At 44.0% G+C, this 21,301-nt stretch overlaps 1 protein-coding gene across 2 annotated transcripts in view; it reads right to left on the reverse strand.

Annotated features, from left to right (window-relative positions):
* Window positions 1–21,301, reverse strand: part of LRP4 (LDL receptor related protein 4) — a 71,482-nt gene that overhangs the window by 23,695 nt on the left and 26,486 nt on the right. For both annotated transcript variants that reach the window (XM_044270405.1, XM_044270406.1), the window contains exons 2-7: window positions 4,318–4,464; window positions 3,875–3,991; window positions 3,518–3,631; window positions 1,620–1,736; window positions 1,088–1,216; window positions 780–899 (exon numbers count right to left, since the gene is read on the reverse strand). In XM_044270405.1, the coding sequence (XP_044126340.1) occupies window positions 780–899; window positions 1,088–1,216; window positions 1,620–1,736; window positions 3,518–3,631; window positions 3,875–3,991; window positions 4,318–4,464 (744 nt within the window). The remainder of the gene's footprint in view (window positions 1–779; window positions 900–1,087; window positions 1,217–1,619; window positions 1,737–3,517; window positions 3,632–3,874; window positions 3,992–4,317; window positions 4,465–21,301) is intronic.

Here is a 21,301-nt window from a genome sequence, read left to right on the forward strand (position 1 = left end):
CATGTGACGCATAAAACCGGGTGTTAATGCAGGGAGAACCGAGAGATGCAGGGCTGGCAGGGTAGTGATCGAGGAGGAACCCAGCAGCAGGAATCAGGCAAGTATGATTATCAGTGTGGCTACAGCTATGCTGTGGGGTCTATAGAAAAAAGTCCCCATTTATGAACATCTTTAAAAACTTATTACTCACTAATAGAGTAGAATTTACACAAGATAAATTTGTCATTTTTTGCTGCAATTAGTGCAAAACCGCAGCAAAAGTCTGCATCAGTTTTTCCAAAATCTTGCATAATATACACCCAGAAACGTTGGATTTTCTGCCTCTACACACAAGTGGGACATAACAATCACCCATGTGTACCCGTCAAAGCATTTCAGCGCAAGATATATATGGATACCACACATGACTCTGGATTTTGCAAAATGTTGTTCCCGCTCCTTCTTCGGCTGAACTAGATCATACAGCACCACAGCTCATGAACAGGGTTCACACTGTAGAAATAAACTCTAAAATCAGGTTTCAAATTCTATTTTTAAAATCGTGATCTATTTTTTCAAGGTCTCTCCTTGCCATCAGTGAACGATCACATAGCTGCAAGGTTCTGAAACACTGGAAAGGGATCCCCTCCCCAAAAAATTTTTTGCAGATAGATGGCCATGTGACACCTAACTTATTTATAGGGACTCTAACAAAAAATATTTGCTTTAAGTGGAGAACCCCTTCGAAAAATAGTTGAGAATGAGCCGGCAAATTCACAATACAAATTCCATATGCTTACTGCAGTTCCTCTCATCGGACTGATCGTCACAATCTGCGTCCCCATCACAGCGCCAGCCTGAGTTGATACACAGTCCACTGTTGCACATGAATTCCCCAGAGCGGCACGGTTGATGGGATGCTGTAAAGTTAATGTATATAGGTGTTTAATATCGTGGCAAAGAGAAGTAAAAGAGAAGATGTCTACAGCAAACGAATTCCAGTGCCAAGTACAGGCACGAGCGATCTGAAAAAGGCCAAGTGGCATCAGAGGTGAGAGGAAACCAGAGAAGACTGGAGACATGACAGAGGAGAGGCAGCTGTACTCACAGCAGTCGGACTCATCGGACCAGTCTCCGCAATCATCATCGCCATCGCAGTGGTAAATGTCTAAAATGCATCGTCCATAGGCACACTGAAATTCTTCTGTGCTGCAGCTTGGGGCTGGAACATCAGAGGCTGTTGGAGATAGCAAAATCACTGACTGCACCAAATGGTCCACTTTAGTGGTTCACTACTGGTGGCAAGTACCACAGAAATCTGCTGCATGTTAGAGAGAACTTGCTCAGTCCCAAAACCTCACATCCCATTGGATAGATGGCTACACATTTTAAGTTCCGGCACTATGAACACCAGTAGTGGTCTTCTAATGAGAAGTCTTCTTAAAGCAGATTATCTAGACCAGGGATGGGCAAACTGCGGCTCTCCAGCTGTTGTAAAACTACAACTCCCAGTATGCCCTGTCTGCCTAGAGCTATCTGCCTACAATAGGGCATGATGGGATTTGTAGTTTTACAACAGTTGGAGAGCCGCAGTTTGCCGATCCCTGATCTAGACCCATTAGGAGAGAAAGATCACTTACGACAAGATTCCTCATCAGATCCATCCTTGCAGTCAGCATCACCATCACAAAACCAATGTTCGGCAATGCAGCTTCCATCAGAGCAACCAAACTCCTTGTCTGAGCATTTCCTCATATCTAGGAAGGGAAGATAACCAGGCAATTAAGATGGAATTATCTCACAAGCCCCTACTATGCATTGATCTGGATCATTCAAAGGTTTGATGTTCCACCCATACAATTCTATGACAACAGTTTTCTCTTCTCCTCATTGAAAACCCATACACATTTGGCTGAACATGGGGGAGTCAGAAGAGATGGGTGTAGGCCGGACAAGCACTCGGCTCACATCTACTGAAGGCGCATGGCCTCCTTAATTGTAATATAACACACATGAACGCCTTAGACTCACCTGCATAGCTTTACAAAAGCAAGAAAACATCAAAAGGAGTGACCTTAAAACGGGTTTGAATCACGAGCAAACATTTTGTTAGCAATCCATTACTTCCCTTACAATTCCATTAACTAAACCTATATCATGTTTTTGATAAAGTTGACAACCTATTTGCTCTGAATTGCACCTAGCGTTAATGAGCCGTCAGAGCTACACTGAGAAATCCACCGTTCTGTGGCCTCTTTCATCTACTGTGACCAACAAAGGGTTTGTGCAAGATTTAAAGTATTCCCTATCCATAAGATATGGAGTTAGCATTTGATCAATGGAGGTCCGACTGCTGGAACCTACACTGACCACAAGAATGGGGGCCTGTATCCACCATATTGGGTGGCTGTCATTTCAGCATGCTGCTGCTCTATGGGACTTCCCAAGACAGGTGACTAGAGCGCTCTACTATTTCTATTAGTCCCATAGAGATGTTTTTAGAAATTTTGTATGGAATGATCACTTGGTTATAAGAAAACTTCTTAAAATCTTCGGTTTCGGACACGTGAGCGAAAATCATGAAAGACCGTAAGATTTACCATCGTTTAGTCATGAGATGCTATTTAAAGTTCTACTAATTATTATTGGTTGGCTAAGGCATTGCATCCGTCATGGATCAGCAAAAACTCTTCCATCACGATAATACAACCGTCTGCATCGGTTATGAAAGGATCCGGTTGTATTAGGTTTAAAATAGCCATGAGGGATCTGTCATGAACTCCATTGAAAGTCAATGGGGGACTTATCAGTTTTCTATTGTGTCAGAGAATCAGTCCCCATTGACTTACATTGTGGGTCAGGACGGATCCGTCTTGCTCCACACCACATCGCGGACAGAAAAACGCTGTTTGCAGTGTTATTCTGTCTGTGATGGGGGAGCAACCAAACGGAACAGAATGCATTCCGTTTCGTTCAGTTTTGTCCCCATTGATAATGAATAGGGACAAAATGGAAACTGATCTCAATGGCGGAAAGGGAAAGCGCAGATGTGAAAGTAGCCTAAGACTTTCAAGGGGATGAGAGTCCCTATTGCGATTATGTAATTCTGTATGAATAATTTTGGTATAAAATCAGCTGTACTTCCTGAATAAACTTAGATCAGTATACATTTAGATCTTCATGGTGTTTGGTCTCCTTGCATAAGTTATACCTTAATAATCTCAATTTATTACAAGACAAGATCTGTGACAATATTCTCATGATCCTTAGTGGTCCTAGTAGTCGGAAACCCCTATAAATCAGACACTTATCCCCTATCCTATGGATAACCCCTTTAATTCTATAAATGTGGACCTCAAATTGAGGATAGTCAAGTGTTGAATTCCAAGTGTTCCGTGACGACAGGCAAGAACGAATCTGGGCACCATACAATGTAAAGTTGTCTTTACATCACCTGTTTCACTCATTACCTAATGTTGAGGGGGACATAAAATAGAAAAGAACCATATAGAGTATATATTGCTGATCCCAGTCTTACCACATTGCTCATCGCTGTTGTCTCCACAGTCATTGTCCCCATCGCAGTGCCACAGGCTTCGGATACAGTATCCGTTTTGACAGGAGAATTCATCCTCCTCACATTCTCTGGGAGCTGTAGGAAACAGAGGCAGAACTAACCATCTACTAGCTTGCATCATGGTATAGACATAGGCTGCAAACAAACAAGACTAGAAATATGGTGACAATGATTCCGTGGTTTGAATCCAATGCATGTCCCAAAAACATACTTGGGTCAGCAGGCTCTCTCTAACTGACCCTAGAAGAGGCCTATGTCAGACATACTGGCACCACAGACACAATGGACAAGCCAATTATTATTATTAGGAGTACTCACGACAATCCTGCTCGTCTGAGTCATCCTCACAGTCGTTGTCCCCATCACACACCCATGAGCGACGAATGCACTTCCCATTATCACAGTGGAAGTCCAGAGGAGAGCAGGTGGGTAACACTGAAAGAACAATAGTATTTACCAAGGATGTTTTAAGGCAACCACTGTGATGGCTAGCTTTCATTCAGGAGCCTAAATCATGGGAGTATAGACCTGACCTAACCCAATTTATTAGTCCTGCATGGATTTGCACTGATCTCCGCACCACCAACAGAAACATTTGAGCAGCCACTCAGATGTACCCATCTTTTGTTACTCCAGAACTCTTCTGGGATTTTAAATCACTGAACCGCTCTATGTGCTTCCGGACTCTGACACATATTTGAGTCTTGAGCCATACTGGCCACCATGGGTACAAACGAATGACACACATGTATGTTACTTACTGCAGCCATCTTCGTCGCTGTGGTCCCCACAGTCATTATCACCATCGCATTGCCATTGTGCAGGGATACATGTGCATTCTCCAAACGCGCTTACTGCACATGTGAAGTGGTTTCGCCCACACGCACACTCCGAAGTACTGGAAAACCCTGAAAGATCAAGAAAAATACCTAGAAGCTCAGCAGTTATAGAGGCACCAGATCTTACCGTACATATCTCTGAATCACATTATGCATCCTCTCAAATCACTGTACGAGAGGGAGTAACACTGCTGTTGACGTGAAACATCTGTTAGAAGATCCAGCCAACGTTAAAGTAACCCTAGATGCCCAAGTCTATACTGTCTGTAGGCTTCAAAAGGGGATTAAATTGGCTGCTGATGGTATTAAAACTAACTAGATCTACTAACCAACATCTCATGGGTAGACAAGATAATACCAAGTACACTAAAGAGACATTCAGTAAATAAAAGCTAGCCATCTCTTCCTCCCCCCCCCAAAAAAAAGTATCAATCCAACTTGTCCAATCCTCCTCATCTCCCAGTAGGGCACTGTTGGGCTACCACCATATCTATTAGATTTCATACTAACTAAATTTATTCAGCAAAGCTTCATGAAATGTGACCAGTTTTGCCATTTCTAGTTTAAAGCGGAACTCTAACAAAAAAAGAAAAAATACTCATTTAGAAAACGATGGAAATTTGTGGGGCAGTCGCTTTCCTAATACTCCATTCATCCTTCATCACTCTCCTAATTTAAGTGGATGCTGGAACACACTGAAGATCGGTGGTCCACTTTTCCCATAAATCCAGAAACCCAATGTATGACACTAATCGGCTGGATTATCTATGTTGTGCAAATATATGGAGCCTTCAGAAGCAATTTTCTTCCTGTTAAACTTCCTTCGATTGATTGGCTTTGACGTGATGAGAAAATGAATATTTTGTTTCGAAATGTTCCTGGCAAATGTAGATTTTATGAGTAGACCTCTACCCTTGACCCATATCCATATGACTGATTGTATTGATTACTTCCAAGTATCTGGTTTTTCGCTTACTTATCTATACAAAAGGAGAAAAGAAACAGCTGGTGCACCTTGACTAGTGACCTGCCAATATAAGGGTTCTTTTACACGTACAGATGATCTGACAGGTTATCTGAAACTAAGCAGACCATTCCGATATGTCAGATCATCAGCGGAGAGGAGGGTGGCATTTACAGGCAGCCATCACTGCCGCTGTATGGGGACAAGCCATCACATGTCCCCATAGAAAATCATTATCCCTGCAAAGCAGATCAGTTTTGACAGAACGTTCTGCTGCACAGATTTTCCATGCCAGCAGAACGACAGTCACCCAATGAATGAGCATTTGCTCGTTCGTCGGGTGATTGCCGGCAACTTTCACACAGGCAAATTATCAGGAAGGAGCATTTATACCAGCACTCATCCCTGATAATTTGCCTTAAGGTGGTCATAAAGTTGATCAAAACAGACGATGTCAACAAAATGGACGTTTGTCAGGTGAAATTTCACAAATATAGTTTTAGCAGACCAACGACAGACCATTATCATCTGAAAAGAAGTTGGCTGTGTTTAATATTTTCGTCCGATAGTTCGACAAAACATCTTTTGTTCAAAGAAAGACCGTTCGTGGACAAAAGATCTTTCTTTGAAAGAATGTTCCCAGAAAGATATTTCGCCCATTGCCTGACTCCACTCAACGTGTGTGGCCAGTTTGAACAACTATGATGGCCAATAAGGACTAAAATGTGTATGGTCGTGTCTGTGAAACAAAAGTTCACCAGAGGATTGATTGTTCGAGTGCTGTTTGTTCATCAATCTTTTGATAATGTGTATGGCCACCTTTAATTGGTTCCTGTAGAAAGGACCGTAAGGGACAATTTGGAACAGAAGAAGAAACTGGACACAAGATTGTTTGTAGATCCAAAATTGGGCTTAATCAATAACATCTATGACTGAAATGTAAAAAAATTCTCTAGGCCAAACAATTCCAGGAGCTTTGACTTTTTTATTTTATTTATTTTTTTAATAAGAACTTTCATATACCTAAAAAATAAAGAAGCCCACATGGAATTTATAGGCACATTCGATTCCTGGCTCTAGATATATGCCAATACCAAGTCCATGACCAGCTCAATGGTAATGTACTGAACGGATTGCCAGTAGGGTTGATGAAAAGTACTTTATAGCGTACTTATATCATGTGCGCCAGCAGTTGGTAAGCCAACCCTCCAGCCATGGAACATCTGACTCACTGATCATGTCAGTGATGCATGGGCGGTCAACACCATCTGATTCTCATTAAACAAAACCATCTCAAAATAGTGTCCGATAAGTCAATCTAGGCTTTAGAAGCTGGTCATGTGCGGCCAACATCAGCAAAGGACTAGAGACGGCAAGACAAAGCATGCACTCTTCAGTGGTTCTAAGCTGCCCATATACAGTAATATTGGAGGTCATCTGGGAATTTGACTCAAAATACCAAAATCTTTACATAAGATGGAGACCGTTAGAAAAAAAGCGACCCAAAGACAACTCATACCAGTAACTAATGGCTAGGTATACAGTATATGCTGACCACAAGTGTGGCCAAAACACTCTGGACGTTTCTCCTCACTGTTTTTTTTATGGCTTGTCCCGGAAGGCTTCACCGCCTGCCTCATCCCCACGTCATGGTTTGCACTTGGTATCAACTGATTCATAAAAAGGCATGTAAATATTGTATAGGTACATAGATCTAAAACATGCAATGACTGACACTTTCAAAGCATTTCACCCATTTTTGTCTATTGTCTGCATATTTACCGAGGAAAAAGATCAAGTAAACACAGATTTCTTACATAAGATAGAGGTGGAATTTCTAGTACAACTCACATGCAATCTAACAACGCAAAAACATTACTTTTATTTTTTTCATTTGTGGGGGGGGGGTTACATTCTTAAAAAAGGGACAAGAAGCAAAAATTCACATGTTGTAACCCAAACTGTTGGTCACAACTATATCCTGGGTAAAGGCAGCCTATCCTACTTTTGCTCCTTGAGGTGTAAGGTAATGGGGACCTTCTGCTGTCCCTAAGCTACAAGTTTCTGACAGACAGAAAATTACCAAGAAGGTAATGTAATGACCCAAAACCTTTTTGGGTAAGGGATAACTGGGAAAATTGACATTGGTTTGCTTCGAAGCTTCATTCCTTAGTAAAATGCCAAGGGGGTTAGAAACATGGCTGCTTTCTTCTAGAAAGTGCCCTACTAATGTAGACAGGTGCCTGGTACGGCAGCCGAGCCCCAGTCACTTCAATAACGCCGAGCTGTAATGCTAGACACTGCCCATGGACAGGATCGGCAATGTTGTGCAGGGCGGCCATGTTTTTGTGCAACCCCTTTCTTGGATTTGGTGTTAGTAAGGGCCATCAACCAATTTTAGTTGACTAGGGCCAGGGATGGCCAACCTGCGGCTCTCCAGCTGTTATAAAACTACAATTCCCACCATGCCATGCTGTAGGCAGTGTGGGCATGCTGGGAGTTGTAGTTTTGCAACAGCTGGAGAGCCGCAGGTTGGCCATCCCTGGACTAGGCTATGGGGGCACTGGGTCCATATGTCCATTATGGCACCTCCCCCTAAAAAAGTCCACTTTAATCTTATAGCTGGCTTGTTTTGCAGTATATGTTGGCGGGGACCTCATTACAAATTTTACATTGTGGCCCACGTACAGAGATATTATGTTCAGTTATGACCTAGATTCCCTCCACCTGTTCAGACCCTAAAACGTCCCATTTATATCAAACAGTCCACATCGCCTCAAAATGGACAGTGACCCACTTCAGTCGCCCATCCGTTCCGTTCTTTCGCCCCATATCACGCAGACTCCCCTCCCCCCCACATGCTGCACACTCATGTATTGTTCCCCAAAGACAATGGCCCGTTTATATTCAACCTCCATCCGGCCTGTTTGGCCGTGACAGGGAGGGAAAGAGTAACAGAAGTTCTATAGCATACGGGGTTAATTATTTCCACTGCCAAACAATACCGACACAACAGAGAGCGGTGAATGAAAGTGGAGATAGAAAGGCGACAAGGCCTGGTACCAGACTCTAACCTTTCCGCCTTAATCTAGATTACACATTACCATTCCTTCAGAGCAAAATAAAATAAAAAAATAATAATCCTGCGATTTTATGAACCATCCAAGAATACATTTTAAGAAATTAAAATCCCAAATACACACAACATTGAGCTAAAAAGTTATGAAATCTTAAAAGGTGAACGCACACACACAAGAAAAGTAAAAAAAATTATAATAATAATAATAATAATAATAAATAATAATGTAATGTAGTCTTGTGACTTAATTTGAAATGTGATAACATTCTCCAATCACTTCTAAAAGCTACAAAAATTCTGCTGGTTCTCTTCACCAGAAAGCAACTAAAGAGGCTGTACAGCAGGGGCCAGCTGTTGTAAAACTACATCTCCCAGCAGGCACGTCTGCTCAACTGTCATCTGAACTCCTATAGAAATAAATGTAGCACGCTGGGAGTCGTAGTTTCACAACCGCTACAGTGCCGAAGGTTGCTGACCCCAGCTGTACAGGATGAGAAAAACATGGTTGGTTTCTTCAAGGAACAGCACCCCATCTGTATACAGGTTGTGTTTGGTATTGCAGCTTGGCTCCATTGACGTGAATAGGTCTGAGCCGCAATACCGCGCAAGCCGTTGACAGGTGTGTCGCTGATTTAAAAAAAAAAATGAAATAAATATTTCTAATCCTGGACAGCCCCTTTAGAAAAGTATTTTAATCACATTTTACGCCATTTGTCGCGCAACCTATTTTATAAAGCTGTTGCATAGTGTAGCACTGCGACATGCTGTGACTGCGACACGTTGCAAAAAAAATAATAAAAAAAAATAGATCCAAGATACATTTTTGTGCGACTCACGTCACAGTGCGACCCCATAGACTAGCATTATAAAATATATTGCACGACATGAACGTTGTGCGACATGTTGCTGTGTAGTTGTACCCTTTATGTCGCTGTGTAACCCTAGCCGAACACGATGGAAAAATGTATGATGACGACAGCAAAGGAGGCACTATGAACAATCACTTTAAGTAATTTTGTAATGTGACGGACACCAATTACGCCAAGTAAAGAAATAACAATCGCCGCAATAGAGCAGCTCGGGATGAACTTAATTGGTAAATGATAGACTGCCCAGTCTGAGAAATCAGGGACATGTAATAGAGACAGAGACGATTGATATAGCTCAGTAGCGCAGAGGCCAGTGATCGGCTGCAGCGGTCAAGTGTGGACCCTTTGTCCATGCTGTAGGTTATATTGGTATAGATATAACTGGGGAGAATCCAGGGTATAGTCCAGAACTCTCCACAGCACTGCTTCATCTGGGGTTTAATCTCCGCACAGGACACGGCCTACCATCGGATGCAATAAATGAGAATCTGATGAAAGGATCTCTAAGCTGAAGAGCTGCATTGTTTGAGGCAGTTTGTGGCACCACTGCTTTGCCAACTTCTCAAGAGATTGTGCCCTTAATACCCATAAAACAAAAAGATCAGCACAAACTATTACAGACCTCCAGTCCCACAATCCGCTACTTTATTGATCTGCCTTTTCACGCTTAAGTAGAAGAAACTCCTAAATATATACAATGGGCAGAGGACTCGTCACCGGGAGCTTCCCCTCGGCACACAAGGCAAAAGCAATGGCTGCAATTTCACTCTCTGTGGTCGTATAAAGTCCCACAGGACCGTATGTACTGGTTCTCCCATGAACCACTATCTGCACCCGGAAGAATTCAGGACAATTGGGTTCCAAAATCAGAGACTGACGGATGCAATCAATGCAAATAAGGCAAAAAAAAGTTTGCAATTACCTCATTAGCAGAAATAGCTGTTGTTTATGTGGCAATCATAAAATGGGTCTGTGACTGATCTAGCCACGAATATAGTAAAGTCATATCGGTAAGGCCTCATGCATACAAACGTATTTTTATTCCGTGTTCGTTCCATTCTTTTTGCGGGCCGTATACGGAACCATTTATTTCAATGGAGCCACACAAAAAAAAAAACACAACATTTCCTATTATTTGTCCGCATTACGGACAAGGATAGGACTGTTGTATTAGGGGCCAGCTGTTCCGCAAAATACGGAATGCACACGGACGTCATCCATATTTTTTGCGGACCGCAAAATACATACGGTCTTGTGCATGAGGCCTAATATCTAGTTTTCTATCAATCACACAAGAGTCAAGGACTGCATATAACCTGATGTCATTAAATCACTTTTGGAATTATCTCAGTTTTGACAACCCCTCTTTACATTAAAAGAGGACCCTTCACCACTCCTGACATGCCTCTTTTTTTTATAGCTTCATGCATTCCCCATGTATCCATTCTTATACTTCTATGTTGTGCCATTCCTTTATCATTTCTACTAGAAGTTATGAATGAATTACTAGCAGTCTGCAGTAAGGGTACAGAGTTGGGGTGGGGGGGGGGGGGGCAGGTGTCTGCACAGTGCGAAAATAGCAGCACTGATTGGATAGAGTGAGTCTGTGCAGGTACAGACCCCCAACTGGTTACCTCCCCTCTGTACCCTTACTGCAGACTGCCAGCAATTCATTCATATCTTCTAGTAGAAATAATAGAGGAACGGCACAACATAGAGTCATAAGAATAGAGGCTCCAGAATTATTACATGGGAAATGCATGAAGCTATTAAAAAGAGGCATGTCCGGAGCAGGGACGAGTCCTCTTTAAGGGCCCCTCCGGCCCCCACTATCAACTTTTATCAGTGCTAAAGCAAAGCAAAAAAACAGGGTCAAATGCAATAAACTTAACTGATTACGTAAATCCCCAAAAATTGCCGTAAAATACGGTAAAAAGCCAATCAAGATTACAGAATCATGCGCAGTTTTTCAAAATAGAGAAAACTAAGACAAACGTGAATAAATTAAGTGAGAACGTTGTCTCATTAGATTGCAGCTCCTGCAGCATTTAGTACAATAAGCGGCTTAATGATGCGAGGGCCACGGGAAAAAACATAGGCGATTGACTGGAAACAGTGGTACTGGGTGTGGGCAGGATGTTCAGCCTAGTTAGGGCTCACGCACACGACGAGTCAGTTTTCCATTAGGAAAAAAATAAATAGGACAGTACTCTCCACTTTTTCCCCAGTCGCATCCGATTCGGTCTGGTTTTTCCATACGTTTTTCATCCCAGAAGGAATCTCTGATAAACAGAAGCCATCCATTTGTTTTTTTTAGTTTTTTTTCACAATCCATAGACTTTAATGGGTGAGGCTGATCCAGAACAGAATGGGACATGCGCCATTTTAAAATGAGACAGATACCTGGATCCTTTACAAAACGGGTCAGTGCGTGGCCCCATTGAAATTTATCGGTCGGGTGCTGTGCACGGGTCAGCAATGTCTAATATTGTACTATTGAGAGATACTTACCTTGTGTTTTCTATAAATCTTGGAAAGGGTTTCATTCATTCAGTGAGATACATTTATAAAATAATTGGTTTCTAGAGAGAACAGAAAAGATGCCACCCGGGACCCTGGCAGTAACGTATATTGCCCCAGCCATACGTGCCAAGATTTCCCACCAACACCTATGATCGCAGAGGCCCCTCGTTCTCAGACAGCCCCCCCCCCCCCCCCCCCCCAACACAAGCCGTGCCAGTAGCATTGCCACACAGACACAGCGGGGGTCCAATCCTTCCTTATTCTACGTGAAAAGGATCATTAAATAGCCCCGAGATTTTACTACAATAAAGCAGAGTGCACCGAGTTGCAGTTCTTACCAGTTAGAAATTCTGGTAACATACGGAAAACCTCTACACGTAACTACCATAGCGGCAGACCAGGCGACTGCTATGGGGCCCAGGGCAAGAAGGGGCCCAGTCTTAGGCCCCCTGCACACGGCCGTGTTTCACAGCCGTGTGCGGGCCGTGGAACCGCGGCCTGGATCCCTCCTGAGAGCAGGAGCGCACGGCGTCACTGGTTGCTATGACCCCGTGCGCTCCCTGCTGCCGGCACAGTACAGTAATACACTGGTATAGATCATACCAGTGTATTACTGTATTGCGGCGGCAGCAGGGAGCGCACGGCGTCATAGCAACCAGTGACGCCGTGCGCTCCTGCTCTCAGGAGGGATCCAGGCCGCGGTTCCACGGCCCGCACACGGCTGTGAAACACGGCAGTGTGCATGGGGCCTTAGTTGGGATCATCTCCTCTTCTACTGGGGATGCAAACTTGGTCAGGACTCTATCCTCTAAAGCAGGCATGCTCAAACTGCGGCCCTCCAGCTGTTGTAAAACTATAGCTCCCACAATGCCCTGCTGTAGGCTGATACCTGAAGGCTGTTCGGGCATGCTGGGAGTTGTAGTTTTGAAACAATTGGAGGGCAGCAGTTTGAGGATGCCCGCTCTAAAAAAGGAACAACCTTTAGCAAATGAGGCAGTGGAAAAAATAGCCCAAGGGTTATTGAAAAAGGTTTAGGCATAAACCCTTCTGTCCTGTGTGGGGGGCCTGGTTTGATCCTTGCTATGGGACCCTTACTTCTCTATGTACGCCACCGTTCTACACTCCCCCCCCTCCCCCCAAAAAACGCATTTAAGAAAAATTGAAATGCAGTTATATAACAATGTATACGTGAGCATTGCAAAATTCTGTCAGTAAAGGTCACCAGTAAGACTGGGCACATACAGTAATCTCTGATAAGGTCAAACATTGCGGTGACCACGTACGGCCACAGCTGTGGTCACATGTGATAGCCAATGCCCGCATTACCTTCGGTACTGTATGGTATGCTTGGCCACATATGCATGGATGGTGCAGTGTCTGCCCATGAAAATATTAGAAACCCCAATTAGGGTTTAAAGGGGTTGTCCACAATTTTACCATTGACGGTCTATTCTCAGGATAGGCCATCAATATCTGATCGATGAGGGTCTGATGCCACCCCCCCCTGATCAGCTGTTTCGGGGGACTACACAGCTCCATTCATCATATAGTGGACAGAGCTGGCAAGTGCAGCGCTGCTTCCATTGAAGTGAATGGGAGCAGTGCTGCAGTAACCAGCATCATCCACTACACAGTGGGCAGGGCTGCATAGTTCGGGTGCCAGAGTCACCCCAAAACAGTTGATTGACACCCGGCCAAGTCATACATAGTAAAATCCTGGAGGACTACTTTTAAAAAAGGGGTATTTTAGTGTCTGCTATTAAAAAATATTGTTTGTACGAAAAAAAAAATTATAATAATAATAAAAAATATATTTATTTTACACACACCCCTTTTTCTAATATAGTTTCTGTGCAAATTCTTCATGGTTCAAGATCTCTGCTCGCTCTCACTGAATAAGAACCTTCATTTTAAAAATTTCTAGTAGATAATAAGCAGAGATCTTCAAAACCAATACAGTAAGCCTGTTAGAAAACGGTATACCCTTTCATTATATGTAAAACTGTACTTGCTGAAACTGGAATGCCCCTTTAATTGCACACAAGAAAGCGGCGTAAATCTGGATGTGAGCAACACGCTGTGGGTTTCACTGTGCATTTAAAGTTTGCTTATTATCTGGATGGACCCAAAAAAATTAAAATACAGCGAGGACACGACATAAAAGCAATGGCCTCATTTTGGCTAAGAAAGAATGGATTAGGGGGAAAAAATAAATAAAAAATGGCGTGAAATATTTGCCCAAAACCAGCGGCAGTCCTTGGGATAAATTGTTGCAAAGAAGTGGGATTCTAAAAAAAAACAACAGGGGGCCCCAGCGAGGTAGAGGGGTTGCAAGGCCGCCCATTGTAAAGAGAGCGCTGCAGGTGCTGAGAGCCCATTGTGCGGCGAGGCGCGCTATATGGACAACACAACCTAACCCCAAATACACAAACACACAACAGGGGTGGCATCTCCGCACACAACACGCACTAAGTAAAAAGTGCTTCTTGTTTTGAAAGACACCCCCCCCCTCCCCCCCTCCCAAGTGAAGTGTAAGAAAATAAGGAAGAATTGTGCAAGGCCCCTTTAGAAACACAAGGAATCCCCTACTGTTCCCGGCCCTACACAGCCAAGCTCCTGGGGTCTGCTTTCTGAAGCCGCTTATTATCCGGCTCCAGGGGTGATCGAGGACTGAAACATTCCCACAATCCCCTGCAGGGGAAGATTCGCCCTGATACGCAGCAGGGGGGGGGGGGGGGTTACATAGCAATGGAAGGGAGGGGGTTGCATGTTTGTGCATCAAATAGAAATAATAGAATCACGTCAGGTCTGTCCACAGGGAAGGTTTACCACTTTTTGGGTTCAAAGAAAGGCAAAGCGGTCACCCCTATAACACCTTTCACCCCCTACTTGGGGTTAACGCCTTCAAAAGGAAACAAACTAGAGAGAAAAAAAATAAAATGCGCATTGTGAATGGGGAGGAATGAAACAGGAGTCTAAAAGAACGTAAAATGTATCTAGTTGGGAGGTGACGTTCTGTTCGGGTCAGTGCAATTAGATTGTGAGCTCTGCAGGCAGGGTCCTAGACAGCGCCATGAGAACGTTGGAATTTAGGGTCACATGTGATATATATATATATATATATTATTCTATGCTATCTCATAGAAACATGATGGGCCAGTAATTTTAAAGTCCATATAAATACACAGTTGAGTTCCAAATAATAGCAGTCAGACATCACTAACCTGATCAATCCCTGTTTTTGGTAGCGATGATATTTCTACATGGCAAATAATTTATTAGCAGGTGTAGTAGAGTAATAGAAACCCAACAGTCATGACATGCATGCTGCTGATTCTCTGTAATTCAATCACTTATTGAAAGGGGCATGTTCAAAATAATAGCAGTGTGGAGTTCAATGAGTGAGGTCATTCATTCTTTGAAAAACAGGTGGCAATTATTCCCCTAATTTAAGGAAGGAATGTAGCTAATGTTGTACATGCAGGTTACAGTGCATTCCTCTCTGAAATTCTGATAAAAATGGGTCGTTCCAGACATTGTTCAGAAGAACAGCGTACCTTGATTAAAAAGTTGATTGGAGAGGGAAAAACATATAAAGAAGTGCAGAAAATGATAGGCTGCTCAGCTAAAATGATCGCAAATGCTCTAAAATGGAAACCAAAACCTGAAAAAGACGTGGAAGAAAGCGAAAAACTACCTTTCGAATGCATAGAAGAATAGCCAAAATGGCAAGGACTCAGCCAACAATCAGCTCCAGGAAGATCAAAGAAGGTCTAAAGTTACCTGTGAGGACTGTTACAATTAGAAGACGCCTCTGTGAAGCCGAGCTATCTGCAAGAAGCCCCCGCAAAGTCCCACTGCTGAAAAAAAGACAATGTGCTGAAGAGGTGACAATTTGCCAAAGAGCACATTGACGGCCTAAAGAGACATTCTGTGGACTGATGAAAGTAAGATTGTTCTTTTTGGGTCTAGTGGCCGGAGACAGTTTGTCAGACGACCCCCAAACACTGAATTCAGCCCCAGTGCACTGTGAAGACAGGGAAGCATGGTGGGCAAGCATCATGATATGGGGAGGTCTCTCATACTACGGTGTTGGGCCTATTTATCACAGACCAGGGATCATGGATCAGTTTGAATACATCAGAATACTGGAAGAGGTTATGCTGAAGAGGAAATGCCCTTGAAATGGGTGTTCCAACAAGACAACGACCCCAAAAACCACCAGTAAATGTGCAACATCTTGGTTCCAGACCAACAAGATTGACGTTATGGAGCGGCCGGCCCAATCCCCGGATCTTAATCCAATAGAAAACTTGTGGGGCGACCTAAAAAAAAGCAGTTTCTGAGGCAAAACCAAGAAATAGAGAAGAACTGTGGAATGTCGTCCAATCATCCTGGGCTGGAGAACCTGTTCACAGGGTCCAGAAGTTGGTTGACTCCATGTAACACAGACGTCCAGCAGTTCTCAGAAACAGCGGTTATACAACTAAATATTAGTGAAGGGATTCAAAAGGAAAGCAAAAACTTCAAACATTGTTCAGTTTATATAGTGAATGTTTGAGTTTGTAAAGAAGAATACAAACACTGCTATTTTTTTGGAAGTCTAATAATGACTTCTCTTCAATTTATTTTTTTAGAGAAACACAAATTTGGTATATTTTTCTTCATGTTTTGATTTGGAATAGAATGTGTAGTGTTCCCAATGCATTTGTGTGTATGCAAATAAAAGCTATAAGGAGGATTTTGAGCTTTATTCACTTTTTTAAACACACTTATTTTGAACACAACTGTATACCGAGGTTCTGTAATAGGAAATCCAATGCAGTATAATACAAAAAAAAAACAATGGAGATGTCGGGTCTGGCGGCAGAGCAGGTCCGGGTCACCGGTTACATCAGGCTGCGCTCGAGGGTTTCTAGAACTCTGAGATGAATACAGAGACGACTGCACATTAGGCTGGGTTCACACTTGAGCGTTGCGCAAACGCGCGTTTTTGACGCGCATTTTTATGCGCGTTTTTGTAATAGTAAACGCGCGTTTGACGCGCGTTTGTGTGATTCACTACAGTGTCCTATGGCCACAAACGCCCCAAAAGTCGCTCATGTACTTTTTGGAGCGTCGGGCGTTTTACAGCGCGATCGTACGCGCTGTAAAACGCCCAAGTGCGAACCATTCCCATAGGGAATCATTGGTTTCTCCTTGTTGAGCGTTTTACAGCGCGTAGGAACGCGCTGTAAAACGCTCAGGTGTGAACCCAGCCTTAGATGATGCCACAAGCCAAACCAAGAAACCAAGCAGGGGGTCCAGGTTGTCGACTGATGCGGCTTGTGAAGATGCGGCGGTCTACCTGTCTGTGGCCTGAAAACGCAGACAACAGGGAACAACCCATTGTATTTAAGCAAAGTGATAATTTTACCTAAAAATATACTTAGAGGGGTTTTGTCATCTCAGACTTCGATGGCATATCACTAGGATATGCCATCAAAGTCATATAGGTGCGGTTCCCACCTCGGAGACCCGCACCTTTCTCTAAAACGGCCCCACAAAAGTGTTGGCTATTTTAGGCAGGCCCATAGAAATGACTGAAGAGCTGCCTCTCTGCTCACTTTGGGGGTCTCGTTCTGGACCTGCAGGTCTCTATCTGAAATTGGTGGCATATCTTAGCGATAGGTCACCAATGTCTAAGATAAGACAACCCCTCTCCTGACTGACTGTTTTGGTAACTGCTTACAATTCCCCATGTAATAATTCTGTTAGGCTATGTTCACATCAGAATTGGAGGCTCACCGATAAGAAAGATAGTTGAGAAAAAAAAAATAAACAAAAACACTCTGCATGCAGGGGTGTTTTTCTCATCAAGCTGATGGATACATTGGCGGAACCCAACAGAGCCCATGATATGTCAATGAGGTCCATTGGGTGCCGATGGTTTCCTTTGGTATAGCGCTGTAGCTTTCACTATAAATGGAGGCCACAATGCAGATGTGAGCAAAGTCCAACACAACCTCAGGCATCTTTTCATCAATGATGGGCATCATGACATTTTTTGGCATGCCACGTAATGAATATGATCCATATTCGCAATGACCTCCCCACCCAAGTGCACGCGCAGTGACCTCCCCACCCAAGTGCACGCGCAGTGACCTCCCCACCCAAGTGCACGCGCAGTGACCTCCCCACCCAAGTGCACGCGCAGTGACCTCCCCACCCACGCGCATCCTCCATGCGCTGTGACCTCACCACCCATGCGCATCCCCCTGTGCAGTGACCTCACTACGTGCATCCTCAATGTGCAGCAATGTGCAGTGAGCATGCACCATATGGAGGTGATCTGAGGTATAGAGAGTTGTCCCGGATCGCTCTATAATTTGTCCAGTCATACAGTGATACAGACGCAGAATATTACCACAGGACTATGTAGATATGCTATCATCATACCAGGAATTTTTTAATTTTTTTTAAGGCAGCTACGCTCTCAATGTCACAGCACTTGTTTTGACAGTATACGGCCCGGTTGTGATTCAGTAAACCATGTTACGGTGATGAATGTACAACGCCTGGATGAAACTATAGTAAGAATTGTATGGAGCGCTGCATGTCTGTCATCTGTTACTGAAAAGATAATCAGCCTACCCACATGAGAGTAATCCGCACAATCGATTCACCCCAGCACCACACCCTAAACAGTCAGAAGTCACACACATTCCCATCTGCCCAGAGTAAATCCTGCCCAAAGGCTCCAGTGCTTATTACAGCTCACAAAGACGACATTCAGAAACAGACTAAAAAGTAAAAAACTGCTACTCTCCACACCTTGCTGAAATCAAATTCCCAGCAAATCCTCCTTCTGGAATTTGCAGTTCCACAACTGGTCGATCACGGCACATTGCCTTATTACAGGACTATACTGTTCTATCAGTCCAAGCTCCATTTTTCTGACGCAGAGCGCCAAATCCTAATGCAAGATAACATGCTCACTGCCTGCAGCCACCACTAGAGGGAGCTTACTGCATACTGCAGGGGGGTGGTCAACCTGCGGCTCTCCAGCTGTTGTAAAACTACAATTCTCACCATGCCCTGCTGTAGGCAGTCTTTGCATGCTGGGAGTTTTAGTTTTGCAACAGCTGGAGAGCCGCAGGTTGGCCATCCCTGGCATACTGCTTATATAATGAACTCACTATTAACTCCGTATGCAATAAGCTCCCCCCAGTGGTGGCTGTAGGAGTCAGCAAGATTAGTTTTAAATCTACAATATAGCTATGCAGGGGTTTGGACCCCAGTATCAGAAAAATGCTCAAAAACACTACAAAGAAATGAATCAGCACAGAAAACAACACAGGCCCGGCCGGCACACATTCGTGGCCAGTCCTATCCCAAAACAGCATGCTCAGCTGACAATAGTTGAATATTTATAGAGACCTTAAATGGGCTGTCCAGGATACCCTTCTGTCATAAATCCCCCATCCCCCACTGTACCTTTGAAGGGAAGTATACTTAACTGTTCCACCACGGTCTTCGTCCCTGCATATAAACTTCTAGAATGGACAGGGTCACGTCACTACTGCAGCCAGTCATTGGTTGCAGCAGCACTTAATGACCCCGCGGTGGATCTAGGAGCCGGAATAGAGTGGCGTGGAGCAGGTATATATGCTTCCCTTCAGACTTGGGAGGAGGTATAGAATTTAAACAGAAGGGAACCCTGGACAACCCCTTTAAGTTCCTAGCTCCTTGCCTTCCCCATCCAATCACTAAAGCCGGTCATAACCATCAGTAGAACCCCATTTAAAAAAATTAAATAAAAATAATAAGTGCGCAATCAGCTTGCAAATACCTCTGCTGCAGGCAAATTACTCCAATTATTAAGAAACCCATTAGGCTTCTCCTCAATTACCACTCTGTAAAATCCAAACCTATTTCACGCTACCTCTAAAAATACAGTTGAAACCAAGAGGAACTTTGTGCCTCATACCTCAGCCACTGGGAACAGCTCACAAAGCAGCTGTTACCAGTTACAGTGTGCAGGAAAGTGGGCTCATGTTGGAAGGCTACCACTCAGCGGTATATAGTTTCCATGCTGCCCACATCATTAAGAACACGAGACCATATGAGAAGTCTGGAACGAGTCTGGAGGAATTCTGATCGGAGGCTTATATTTCACACGGCGGTCATCAAGCAAATGCAAAACACGACGCAGAGAGCCATCATATGCCGGCAAGTGGAGCACTTACTACCCATTGTACACCTCTTGGAGAAGTCTATCCCATACTGCACAAGGCATAAGTTCTGACAAGCAGGCCTCTTGGGATCCCGAGCGTATTGTTCGTCTGACATCCTTAAAATAATACATCTAAGAGAGTTTTCCAGATGTGTCTACGCTCCCTCCCTTTAAGTTGTGTATGGCGGGGGGAGGGAGAAGGCCAGGCTCATTGTCTATGGAGGAACATGTACTTACAAGCATGCCGGTCTTCTGCTGGCACGCTAAGGCACATGCTAGATGTACTGCCCAGCCACCTCAAAGACACCAGAGAGGGATCTGCATTTCATCTGCAAGAACGGTCCACAGATTAATCTAAAATTAAAATACTGCTAAGGCCCTGTTCACATCAGGTTACTGGCTTCCATTGACAACATAGGCTGGGATATCCTCCTGATGTACACCTCCGACTGAGGCCTGCAATGTAATCAGCTGTACTGATAGTCACCCATGGGGGCCCCATTGTAATAGAAACGGCGTATACTGCGCCAGTCTATGCCCTTTATGGTATACCAGTCCCACAGAGGCCCAAAGGATACGGTAGGGTAAAGGGAAACAAAATGGGTAGTCCGGCCTAGGAGCTGACCAACCCTGCCTCGGAACCTGTACCCAAATAAAGGACCTATCTGCAGTCCCGACGCTCCCACACCACGGCCCCATTCCCTTCCCCACCATTCTGGGAGTAGCTTCATCCCGTGACCACTATGGCCAATCACTGACCTTTACCGAGTGGCCGCAGCATTTTAAGCCACGCCAAGCCATTTTTCCTTTGCTCCAGTTTTGATAAAATTTCAACCTAAGATCCCCAACAGCAATGTAATATTTAAGAAGCAAAACATGCAATAGATCAGAGAAGCCATGTAGAAACCACACTAACACTGAATACAGGAAGGCATAAACCGTGCAAGTAACACACAAAACAATGTGATATTAATTCATAGTCTTCACTTCAGCTAATGGCATTTATCATGTAGAGAAAGTGAATACAAAGCACTTACTAATGTATTGTGATTGTCCATATTGCCTCCATTCATTTTTCCCATCACATTATACAAGGGTTAGGACCACCCTGCAATCCAGCAGCGGTGGTCGTGCTTGCACAATATAGGCAAAATTGCCGGCCTGTCTGGTGGCCGGGACTGTGTATAGGCTGGAGCTTCCCCTCTTCCCCCAGAGTGTGCAAGCACGACCACCGCTCCTAGATCGCAGGGTGGTCA

Source organism: Bufo gargarizans, chromosome 10, assembly GCF_014858855.1.
Source record: "Bufo gargarizans isolate SCDJY-AF-19 chromosome 10, ASM1485885v1, whole genome shotgun sequence".
Lineage (NCBI taxonomy): Eukaryota > Metazoa > Chordata > Amphibia > Anura > Bufonidae > Bufo > Bufo gargarizans.